The 12,847-nt window shown below is 40.0% G+C and overlaps 1 protein-coding gene across 6 annotated transcripts in view; it reads right to left on the reverse strand.

Annotated features, from left to right (window-relative positions):
- Nucleotides 1-12,847, reverse strand: part of cngb1a (cyclic nucleotide gated channel subunit beta 1a) — a 217,498-nt gene that overhangs the window by 175,563 nt on the left and 29,088 nt on the right. For all 6 annotated transcript variants that reach the window (XM_072547720.1, XM_072547719.1, XM_072547716.1 and 3 more), the window contains exons 6-9: nucleotides 7,281-7,305; nucleotides 6,104-6,302; nucleotides 4,377-4,512; nucleotides 1,861-1,903 (exon numbers count right to left, since the gene is read on the reverse strand). In XM_072547720.1, coding sequence (XP_072403821.1) covers nucleotides 1,861-1,903; nucleotides 4,377-4,512; nucleotides 6,104-6,302; nucleotides 7,281-7,305 — 403 coding nt within the window. The remainder of the gene's footprint in view (nucleotides 1-1,860; nucleotides 1,904-4,376; nucleotides 4,513-6,103; nucleotides 6,303-7,280; nucleotides 7,306-12,847) is intronic.

Genomic DNA, 12,847 nt, shown 5'->3' on the forward strand with positions numbered 1-12,847 from the left:
CCCATCCAGATGCCTTTATATGTTGTAACTGCACCTGCCTCCACCACTTCCTCTGGCAGCTCATTCCATGCACGCACCGTCAGCATGAACAAGTTACCCCTCAGGTCAGTTTTAAATCTTTCCCCTCTCACCTTTAACCTCTAGTTTTGGACTTCTCCACCCTAGGAAAAATACTTTGTCTATCCACCCTGTCCATCCCTCTCATGATTTTATCAACCTCTGTAATATCCTCCTTCAGCCTCTGATACTCCAGGGAAAGAACTCCCACTCTATTCAGTCTCTCCCTCTAATTCAAATACTCCAAACCTGGCAACATCCTTGTAAATCTTTCCTGCACCCTCTCGTGTTTAACAACAGCCATCCTATAGAAGGACGACCAGAACTGTATGCTGTATTCTAAACTTCACTGCCAAAAAATGTTCCCTCAATCTACAAATTGTGCAGCATCCTACGAGGCACTCACGAGGTATCACTGGAAGATGAATGAATATTTCATATTGAAGTAAACAGTTCATTGACAAAAATGAAAATCTAGAAGGATCATTGCTCTCTTTCCTCCAAAGTAGTTCAGTTAACATTGTGGCATGCGAGAATATATAGACATGCCAATTGATGATAAGAGTCCTGATGGAATTTAAAGGCTTTACCATAATCAAAATCTTAACATTTTAATCACATAAATATTGTGGATATAAGTGAAGGTAAGAGGCTTGATACTTTTTGTGACTGAATTACTTAACTTCTGGCTTCCCAAAGCCTTTTCAGCACCTATAGGCCACAAGTCAGAAATTTGATGAATAGTGTCTACATGCATTAGATGATTGTGTTTCCAACAACACTCAAGGTGTTCAGCACTATTCACACCAAAACAGCTAGGAAATTGGCGTATACCCAACACCTTAAACATTCACTCAGTTATCCTCTCACAGCATGGCTACAGAGTGTACCATCTACAAGGCACAACACAGCAACTCACCAAGGCTTCCTCAACAACACCCAACAATCCACCAACCTTTACATTTAGAAGAACAAAGACAGCAGACACAAGGGAACCTCACCACCACAAGCTCCCTAACAACTCATACACCACTGTGTCTTGGAAAGACATTGCTAATTTTTCACTGTCATTAGATCAGAAACCTGAAATTCATTATCAAATAGCACCATGGGTGTTCCCACAACACAGAAAAGGTAGAGACTACACTGCATTCAATTCTGGTCTCGCTTCTACAGGAAAGATGTTGTTAAACTTGAAAAGGTTCAGAAAGATTTACAAGCATGTTGCTGGGACTAGATGGTCTGAGCTGTGGTGAGGGGCTGAATAGACTAGGACTTTTTTCCCAGGAACGTTGGAGGCTGAGGGATGACCTCAAAGAGGTTTACAAAATCATGACAGGCATGGATTTGGTGAGCAGCCAAGGTTTTTATTCCCAGGGTAGGGGAGTCTAAAAGTAGAGGGCATAGATTTAAGATGAGAGGGGAAAGATTTAAAAGGGATCTGAGGTGCAATATTTTCACCCTGAGGATGGTGCATGTATGGGAACAAGCTGCCAGAGGAACTGGTGGAGGCATGTACAATTATAACATTTAAAAGGTACCTGGATGGGTATGTGAGTAGGAAGGGTTTCTAAGGATATGGGCCAAATGCTGACAAATGGGACTAGATCAGTTTAGAATATCTGGTCGGTATGGATGAGTTTACATGCTTTATAACTCTACGACTCTTTGACCACCAACATCTAAGAGGAAATTAGGGATTGGTCATAAAATGTTTGCCTTCCAAGAATGACCCACATCACGTGAATTAATAAAAAAATGACAATTATATTCTAATAACTATCATTCAACTCCATGACTCACTTGTTTCAGCAGTGGATTGTTCTGTCTGTGCTTTTGCAGTTTCCTGTAACAGCAGAAAATAAAACTTTTACTTTCGTAGTCATCAGAAAGTTTATGATTTTATTTAATGATACATGAGCAAGGATTTTTTGGTTGGTAGCATTTGCCAGCCTGTCATCTGAAAAGTGGGGTAATGAATGCATTGCCGTCAATACTGACTGCCCATTGCTATGCAACTATCCAACGAGCTTTAATTGGCTGGATATGGGACATCCATCCTTTGATCAGGCAGAAACCCTGTTTCTATTGGCCAAAAGCTCTCGAATATCAGCAGTACCAAAAGCTGCAGAAATACAAGCAGTCCCTCGAGACAAAGTCCAAGAATCCAGGATTGGGTAATTGTGAGGTCCTCAGGAAGCAGAGCTGAGGCCCAATGATGTGTAGTATTGAGTTACTTTTCAATAATTTTGACCTGATCAAGCAAGTGAGGTATTAAATTTTATTTAATTCGGCTGGTTGTCTCTATGGAAGAATAACCATACAGTCTGATTTGAAAGTAAGGTCTTTCTTTCATGGCCCAATGCTCTGTAATTTTGAATTGCTTGATATTTGTGATTTAAAGTATGCCACAGGCATGGTCATTTTGGGATTTATGAATTTTGCAAGGGTATTTTTTACCTCTGTTCGCATACTTTAAAGTGTTACAAGATGTTATTTTTCACTAATTTAACACATATTTATTTTGGAGAACAAACAGAAGTCAGGATGGCCTTTTGAAAATGACTTTAGTTAACTTATTTCAGGTATCAACAATTATTGCGATAGGCTTTATAATTCTCCAGAACATTTAGATGAATTAATTATTCATTTGGGATGTTACTGGTTATTAGGGTGCAACATTACATATACTCTAAACAGGCAACAAATTACATCATTACCTTGTAGTGACCGATAAATTTCATAAGCAATGAAAGGGGTGATCCCAGAAGTGACTGGCATCTCAGGGAATAAGTCAGCAGATAGTAGGAAATGATATCAGTAAGATGACCATCACGTGTAGGGAACCCAATTAGGAATTGTGCCCACACAACCTAGCCAATCTGAGATGGATCAAATAATATTCTTGCATTGGTAAACCAATTAGAGTTCAGGATGTCTCTGATCATGCCCATGAGTAGCAAAGGTCAATAAACCATAACTATTAACAGCGAGAAAGTGAGGACTCCAGATACTGGAGATCAGAGTCAAAAAGTGTGGCACTGGAAAAGCACAGCAGTCAGGCAGCATCCGAGAAGCAAGAGAGCCGACATTTCGAGTATAAGCCCTTTATCAGGAACTATGCCTGAAATGTCAAGTCTACTGTTCCTCGGATGTTGCCTTACCTGCTGTGCTTTTCCAGTGCTACACTCTTTGACTCATAACTCTTAAAAGTCCAATGCACAGGAAGAAGACTGAAACAGAAGAAAAACCTCAGTCAAAGAAGAGAAGAATGATGTGTTTAGATCAGAGTGTGCCGGAAAAGCACAGCAGGTCAGGCAGCATCCGAGGAGGAAGAAAATCAACGTTTTGAGCAAAAGCCCTTCATCAGGAATACTTTCCGATGAAGGGCTTTTGCCCGAAATGTCGATTTTCCTGCTCCTCGGATGCTGCCTGATCTGTTGTGCTTTTCCAGCACCACTCTGATCTAAATTCTGGTTTCCAGCATCTGCAGTCCTCACTTTTGCCTCGAAGAATGATGTGTGTTGAGTTAGCCAAAGGTCATGATCAAGGGGAGGCAATGACCCAGTGGTTTGATTGCTACATGATTAATCCAGAGTTAATGTTCCAAGGACCAGTGTTTAAATACTGCCTTGGCAAATATTTGAATTCAATAAAAAAAATCTGGAATTAATTCTTTGAACAATATTCTTTGTATGAGTTCAAATACTGGTATCGTGTCTCCATATTTAATAAACAATCTCAGTCACTCAGCAGTGCCACTCTTGCCTCTAAGCCAAAGGTTCATGCACATAAGCCACACTCTAGAGAACTAAGCTCATACTCACTACTGCGACACATCAGTGTTGTACCAAGGAAGGTGCTGTCTTTAGGAAAAGACACTAACCTTAGTTAAACCTGACTGCCCTCACACTTCTAAAGAAGAATGGGGGATTCCCCTGTTGAATATTATACCGCAAAAGTAATTCAGTAACTGTAAAGATTTTTGGATATCTTGAGGCTGTGGAAGGCATTTTATAAACACAGCTTTATCTTTTCATTTTCCCTGTCAGAAGTGGATTTGAACTTGGAACTATCTTGCTGGTCATCTTTGCGGTTTCCTCAAAGGTAGCTTGGAAAATTAAATGTTAACATTGTATTTATATATACTTCAATTTTTGATTGCTTTTGGAATTATAAGATAGCTAAATTTACTTGCACTATATATATGAAGCTGTGTTTTGCCTTCAACAGCATACATCATAAAGCAACATGTTTTCCTTTCAGTGGAGACTCTGATCCCGATAAAGAAGCAATCAAAAGACTTGTGATGTACAGACCTCCTGGGGAGCAGTGGACACCTCAGCTGCCACCACACTGACATTGGTTGGTCTAGATTTTCCTTCTGGTTGTGGTAACACTTTTTCCAGCCCTTGTACAAACCACCTGAACACTCCACCACTTCGACCTCCATCCCTGTAAAACATGAAAATTTTAAAACATCCCCATGTTTTCTGATGGAGAATGAAGCATAGACATGTGAGTGGCAAGCTGATTAGTAAAGAATTCCAGCAACAGAATGGGCTTAAAGGAGTATCAAAGGTAGCACAGCAGAAGAGACCACAAGGACAGGTAGTAGCATGGAAGGAAAGAGACTAATGTAGAAACAATAAAGAAACAATGAATGGTGTAAAACTCTATTTCACCCATTGTGTTTCCTCTCCATGTTTCAGTTTTTTCTCTTATTTTTGTTTTCAGGCAGCAGCACATCCGTTCTAAGCATGGTTTTTGTTTCTTTGTACCTTAATTTCCTGCCTCATTTCCTTCCCCTTTGGCCTTGTTGAAAACTAACTCTTTTAACATTTGATCATTTCTGTCTTCCATCCTATCACAGACCTTTGTTAATGTATCTATGTCCTGTCACCTGTTGCTTAAATCCAATGCTCTGATGAGAGATAATCAACCTGAAAAGTTAACTTTTTCTCTCTCCACAGATGCTGCCTGACCAACAAAGTATTTTCAGCATATTTGGTTTTTATTTCAGATTTTCAGGATCTAGAGTATTCTGATTCTTGATTATTGTATATATTTTGGTTTTGATTCATTTGAATTTATGCTCCCTTCTGTCCTATTTGCCTCTATTTAGCTGCTCTGTCCCGATTAATGCAATCACTGTTTTTGGAAACTAAATTGGCGCCAATATTGTTGCCCTTAATTCCATATGGCATACATTTGAAAGGAATTAAATTGTGTAGTATTCCATCTCCCTGGCTCGACTACCCTGCACGACCTCCTCACTGCACCCACGGATACCACCCAAATCTCACCCAAACATCTAACTATCTTCCAACCTGACTACCCCACCAGCCGTCTGATCAAATCCTGATTGCTCTCTGACTCAAATACTCTGGAACAGGCAAATACTTGGCCTAACATAACCAGGCCACTCTAGGACACAAATATCCTGAACCCAACCCAACTGTAAACCCCACCTTGACCTAATTAACCTACCAATCTGACATGCCTATCCCAATCAACCCTTCAACCTCATCCACCTGCCTTTATCCACTTCTCTTGTTCTGTAATTTCCCAAAGAAACATTGGACATCTGAAATTTTTAGTTACCAGAATACCATAGTTAGTGCCATATAAAGGGTTGTGTTCTAAAAAGGTTCTTTTCGCGGCTACCTAGTAAATTACCTGTACTTTGTGAGCTCTGCAGAATCCTCCATTGGAAGAATGTCCAAGAAAATCTCAGAGTAAGGTAACCATGTACCTTTTTGTCTAATCTAGAATGGAAGTATGGATTCTAACCCAAGTTAGAAGATTTGGGTCAATGTCTTGCCAAAAGCAGTAAAAATGGCTTGAAACGCAAAGATTATTGAAGGTACCAATCCCAACATTTTCAGGTAGTATTGGTTATCTTATAGCAAATTAACCTCTGAGGTTGGTTTCCAGTGATCAGAAATTTTAGCCATGATAAGTGGTTCATAATGAATGAAAAATAAATTCCATTAATGAATTGCTTAAAAATGGAAATGGGTTTTGTTGATGACACCCAGCTTACCGTTGGTCCTGGATCGATGGGTTTTCTGCAATAGGAGTTGCCCGATTTAGTGGTTGGTCATCTGGAGCTGGAACACTTTCCGGAACCAGAGCTGGATCTAGAACTGGAGCTGAAGATGGAGCCGGATCTGGAGCTGGTGTTGGAGCTGGATCTGGAGCTGGAGATGGAGCCGGATCTGGAGCTGGTGTTGGATCTGGAACTGGTGAGGGTATCACAGTCACCATTAACACAAGTTATCTTCAGAAGAACAGTTCATATCACAAACACTAAGCTGCAATGTACTACAGTACATAGATTGCTAAGGAAAATATAAAAATTTATTCAATGGTCTTTCCTCTTACTGCATAAAATTCTACATATTTTTCCACTTGCTTCCATGGCTGACCAGAAAGGTTACATTTTAAACATTTATTCTGCGACAGCTCACCATAGCAGGTGCAACACAATTGCAGTGAATTACAGAAAGCAGACAAAAAAAACAAGGTTTCCATGTCTGATTGCTAGTGAGTGGTTGCAAGTGGAAAATAAGTGTGCTAATTTAGGTAAGAGCAGGGTCAATCTCAGTTGTGTTGCCCCTAAAGTCAAATGGTTCATCGATCTAAGAACACACAAGAGAAATAGGTGGTGACAGTAACCAGTGTCTGTGGAAATGTAGCACAGAAGTCACTGCCCTAAATAGAAAGTAGAGTAATTGAGGAAGGGAAAATAAAACAGAAAATGTTTATTCATCTAAATTCTCCATCCTTTCAATTCCAGATTGTGACAAAATACTTAGATGTAAATTCATAAATAACTGAATAAACATTCTCAGAAAATGGTTAATATTGCTTAACCCTGATTAGTTCCAAAGACACCTTCCTTTTAATCCAACAAACTTCGAACTATTGTATTCTGTTTAATATTTTTAAATCTATCACTTAGTAAAGGAGGGTACCTAATGCTAGACTCAACTAACAATTGTAATCAATGTGATTTAGCAAATAATTGAACGGATGTGAAAGCAATGTAAAAGTGTTTGATCAAAATATGAACTTTAAACAAAGCATTTATTCAAATTCAGAAATTCAGCTGTCCAACTTTAACATCACCAATAATTGATGTTGAACTCCAATGGTGAAATCCAAGAAAATCAATTGCCTGCTAAGTAATTTTGGCCCTATTTGTGATAAACATTTACCTGTGATTGGTTCTTCTTCCTTAATCTGCATTAGGAATCCACATTTAGATATTGGGTTAAAAACAAGATAAAACAAACATTTGTGAGTCAGCATATTGGCAACAAGACGAGTAGAATATGGTTAAAGACAGTCTTGAGGTGGTCAGGGAATTCCAAATAATCCATGACCCATCTCCATTGTATGAAATCCCAAACACCATTCACCATCATATTCTATATATCATACAAAGTTGTATAAACTATCAATAACTGGTCATGTTCCCTTTGATTAAGATTTCGTTAAACTAATTAATCCCTTTAATGTGTCTCTTTCTAATTTCATCACTTAACTAGAGGGGTCTTCTGTTTACATAAGGTCCCTAAAATTAAATGATATTTCAGCATACCATTACCTTGGGAAGATGGCAGCAAAATGCTATTATTGATAATCTAGAAGCCTGGGTTAATGTTCTGGAGACATGCTGCTGTGCAGAGGGACCTGGGTGTCCTTGTGCATGAATCACAGAAGGTTGGTCTGCAGGTGTAACAAGTAATATAAGAAGGTAAATGGAATTTTGTCCTTCATTGCTGAAGGGATTCAGTTTAAAAGAAGAGAGATTATGCTGCAGCTGCATAGGGTGGTGGTGAGGCCTTACCTAGAATACTGCATGCAGTTTTGGTCTCCTTGAGAAAGGATGTACTGGCTACAGATGGGGTGCAGAGGAGGTTCACTAGGTTGATTCCAGAACTGAAAGGGTTGGCTTATGAGGAAAGACTGAGTAGACTCGAATTATATTCATTGGAATTTAGAAGAATGAGTGGGGATCTTATAGAAACATATACAATTATGAATGGAATAAATAAAATAAAATAGAGAGGATGTTTCCAGTGGAGGGTGAAACTAGGACAAGAGGGCATTGTCTCAAGATTGGGAGGAGCAGATTTAGGACTGAATTGAGAAGGAACTTTTTCACCCAGCAGGTTGTGAATCTCTGGATTTCCCTGCCCAGTTAAGGCTTCCTCAGTAAGTATTTTTAAAGCTAAGAAAGATAATGTTTTGAATAGTAAAGGAATTAAAGATTATGGTGAGAGGGCGGGTGAGTGGAGCTGAAACCATGAAAAGATCAGCCATGATTTTATTAAATGGTAGAGCAGGCTCAACAGGTCAGATGGCCTACTCCTGCTCCTAGTTCTGATGTTCCTCTAACTGCTGTCATAGAAGCTGGTGGAATTTAAATTTAATTAATAAATCTGGAATATAAAATTAATGATATCTGTTGTCTCTGGTTTTGTTGTGAACAGTCTATCTAGTTAACTAATGTTTTTGGAGAAATTAATCTGCCATCCTTACCTGGTTTAGCCTACATGTGACTCTAAATTCACATCAGAGTTCTCCATATTTGAGTGGTCTAACAAACCACACAATTCAAGGGCAATTTGAGATGGTCAATATACACTGACATTTCCAGTGGTGACCACATCCCATGTAAGAATATAATAAATCTTACTGGATTATACTGAATTCTAGTTTTCTATTAACCTCCCCTATTTTATGGAATTGAATACACCATTAACCTGCTTGATTGCATAAAATTTCAGTGTACAACTTCATACTGCTCTTAATTACAATTCAAACATTATACTCCTTGTCTTAATTATACACAATTCCAATGTTCTATTCTTTTGCATGCAACTTTGCAGTTAATTTCAGGCTGCTATTCTTCTATCACTCTAGTGTTCCAAGGGTATTTCTCCTCCTCACTGTTACAATTCTAACATAATAACAGAATTCCATTATAGAACTCCAAAATACAAACTCCAACCTCCCAGCATAGAACTCCTTATGTTTTGCTTTTTGTGTTTCATTTATATAGTATCTTTATAGGAATAAAGTCTTCAAAGATGCTTCACAGCACTTCTATCACTTAAATTTGGCACCAAGTCACATGAGGTGATATAAGGGCAAATGTCAAAACAATTTGGTCATATAGGTAGATTTTGTAGATTGTCCTAAATGAGGAGAGATGGGTAGTGAGGCAGAGAGGATTAGTGAAGAAACTGTTGAAGCTGAGGCAGTTGAAATAACAGTCACAAAGGTGGAACAAGTAAAGTTGGGAAGATGGAAGAGGACATAATTGGAGGAATGCACAGATTTTGAGATGTTGTCTAGATGGAAATAAGACGAGGGTAGAATTTCATATGGCCTGAGTGACATGGGCTACCACTTAGGTGAGAAGTCCAAGTAGACCATCTCAACGTCAGAAGCAAAGTAAGAAACTTAATTGAATTTCACAAGTGGCATGATGAGTTTATCACGAGGCAGCAGTGAGTTGCCAATTAAAGTGGACTATTGCTTATTAAATACTTTGGTGATGACCAAACTTGTCTAATTAATATTCTTGTGTTCTCATTCTATCCTATTAGACATGCCAAACACAAAAAAAATCAAGAAAACTCAATATGAGGGTCAGAGTGGCTACCTGGTGACTTCAGCTCACCTCTATCTCTAAATGACTACTATACTACGATACAACCAAAATGGCATGATCAACAGGTGGCGGTCGCTTGCACCCCACCTTGTCCAAGGTCATTGGTATCTGGCATTTGCCAACCTATCACGATCACGGTACTTCTCTGTTACACTGACGAGTTGCTCATGAAGCACAGACTTGCACTGCAGGACTGACCCACAACTAACATCAGAAGACCTGCGGCAGGACACCTGGTGCACATAGACAGGCATCTAGTGCCCAGGTCAGGCTAAGCCACATCTCAGGGTTGCTTTTTCGCTCTTTCAGGCTCGTTCATTGAACACCTACTTGCATGCTCAGAACATCATGGTCTTGCATTGCTTTGCCTTGCCTGTTAACATGTTGGACTTCAGTCAGAGCCAAAGTCTGTTACTACTAGTACTTTGAGATATATGTCTGCACAGACACACAGACAGGCTGCTTGTCACGCTTGACAACAGGGATCTGTCCATTGGGATACACTCTTGCTATATGGGCATACTGACATGTCAATTTAACATTTAAAACATTTGAGTAGCTGCTTGAGTAGCAAATCCCCCACCCTGCACTTTCATTCAAACAAATGACCATGTCGGAAACTATTGACACTGGTTCTCAGTTCATTTTGGGGGGATGAGTCTGTGGTTGGTTAGCAGGGTTTTGGTGTCATTAGTCATGGGCCCAGTCTGCATATTGCACACTCCCAGAAATGGCTCAGTATGGGCGGAGTCCACATGCTAGCTTGAGGGGTGAATGCTCAGCATCCACATTTGCTGAATGCTAGGATATTTTAGCATCAAATACACAAAGCAGCTATTTGTAAAGCCTAACCACCTTTAATTTAGCAATTACTTCATAGGCCACTTGCTGTGCATGTGAAGTGAAGCTGTTTAGGGGTCAGATTCTGGTCAAAGGGGTTTGCAGAATGCTGATGATGCTTGCACATTGAACATGAGCACCTCAATAACGTGGCATTTACAATGACATTACAAAAGGTCAATGCTGGCTGAAGGGGAAACCATTTTTCATCCAACTTCCAAGGGTTCTTTATAAACTACACACATCACATCCTCATGTATCATGTAGATGCTATGATGGTCTGCACTGAATGCAGTAAGAAGTATTTGATGTGGGTCTGTGATAGTTGGGTGTTGCAACATGGTAGGCAATCCCTTTTATGATGGTGTTGGGCGGTCACTTAGCTGGCATGGCACCTTCACTGAGTCGCTCAACCTATATGTGGATTTTTCTTGTATTTGTTCATGAGCCAACATTTATTGTCTATCTCGAATTGCCCTTCACCTGAGTGGTTTGCTAGGGGGGTCTTTCAGAGGGCAGTTAAGAGTCAACAACAATGCTGTGAGTCCAAACTCACTTGAAGGCCAGCGCAGGTAAGGACAACAGATTTCCTTCCTTAAAGGACAACAGTGGACAGTTTTTTAATGGCACTAATCAATTGTTAGGCGATTGTCATTAGGCACATTTTTAAAAATTCTAGATTTTAACTGAATTCAAATTTTATCATTTGCGTAGGTGGAATTTGAGTACATGCCCCCAACTCATTAACTTGAGATTCCCATGATAGAGGTATGCCCCTTTTAATCAGGGTGCAGCATGTATCCGGTTGTATGGTGAAGTGAGCTTAGTCCTCATCTGCAGGGTACGCTGTTGCTGATTATTCTGAGATCTAAGAACTTCTTTCCTTCTCTTCATATTTAAGGTACTTCCTGCTGAGAGTCATGGGCTCAGACACTGATGGCATGTTAGTCAGTGTGGCTGCCTGCCTAAGAAGATAAATGCAGGAGGACCAGGGACAATGGCAAGCATAGCAGCAGCAGGCTGGTGTGGAACACCAGAAGGACCCTGCTCAGGGAGACGTTACAGCTACAGGGATGCTCAGAATGCATGAGGTATGCAGCAGGCCCAGAGTTTCCTTGCTCTGACTCCACTTCCTGGGATGAGTGAGATACAGTGCCAGCACAAGTTTCGTATGTCCCAGGATCCTCTGATGGAACTCTGATACAGAAGTGGGAGGTCATCCTTTCCTGCTGGCTGTGAAGGTCATTGCTATGCTGAACATGCAACTATGTGAGATCTCTCAGTCATGCACTCACAAATGTATGAGGACAATGACCAATGCCATCTGAGCAAGGTCACACCATTTAATTTTGCTCTGAATTACAATATCTGTGCTCTGGCCTGGGCAGCTGGATTTTGGTAACATAGCTGGCCCCGCCCTAGGTACAGGGTGCCATTAAAAGTACATATTTGGTACCGAGAGGCAGAATTCATCAACAGAACCTATAGATTGTCATTGCCCAGCAGGGGAACATCACAAACAGGCAAATAATCAGACAAATACAAATATGAGCAAGTAATGTTCAGGTCAGCCATGATCACCATTATCACTTCATGGACATGTGTGTGCAGTAATGCGGCAGATGCAATGACACACATATTCTGGAGTTAGCGCTTTTGAGGTTTCAGGTGCATTACAAAGTTGGTTACTTGGAGATAAGAACTACCCATGTGTCCATGGCTTTTGGTGCTATTGCATAACCTCTGATACATGCAGATGCAGATTTAATGCTGCTCATGGCTCAACCATGGTCATGGTGGAATATTATTTAAGATATGGTTATGTTGCTTGGACCAGGAGTGGGTTAGGCCCTCCAAAAGGATCTGGATAGATGTGTCATATCATTCTGATGTACTGTGCTCTGATCAGCTTGATGCTTAAGAATTAGGGAAACAGGAGCAGCCTTCTGAAAAGGAGGATGAGGACATTAGGGAGGAAGAAGCTGTAATTGTCAGGCACTACAAGCTAGAGAAATTGTCTTTGAATCCTACTTCCAATAGATTAGAACTGGATCCAGCAGTCAACTATGGCCTAGAAAATAATCTTTTGTCGTGATGCCGAAATCTGGTTTGCATTGTTGGGGAAAATATCAGCCTCTATTTGTTTTAATTGTGTACCCTTTTACTTTCTGTAAATACTAGCTCATATTTGTATTTGTTTGATTGTTTGCCTGTATGTGATGTTCCCTCACTGGGCAATGAAAATTTATAGGTCTACAG

This window comes from Chiloscyllium punctatum, chromosome 26, assembly GCF_047496795.1.
Source record: "Chiloscyllium punctatum isolate Juve2018m chromosome 26, sChiPun1.3, whole genome shotgun sequence".
In the NCBI taxonomy this organism is placed as follows: Eukaryota; Metazoa; Chordata; class Chondrichthyes; order Orectolobiformes; family Hemiscylliidae; genus Chiloscyllium; species Chiloscyllium punctatum.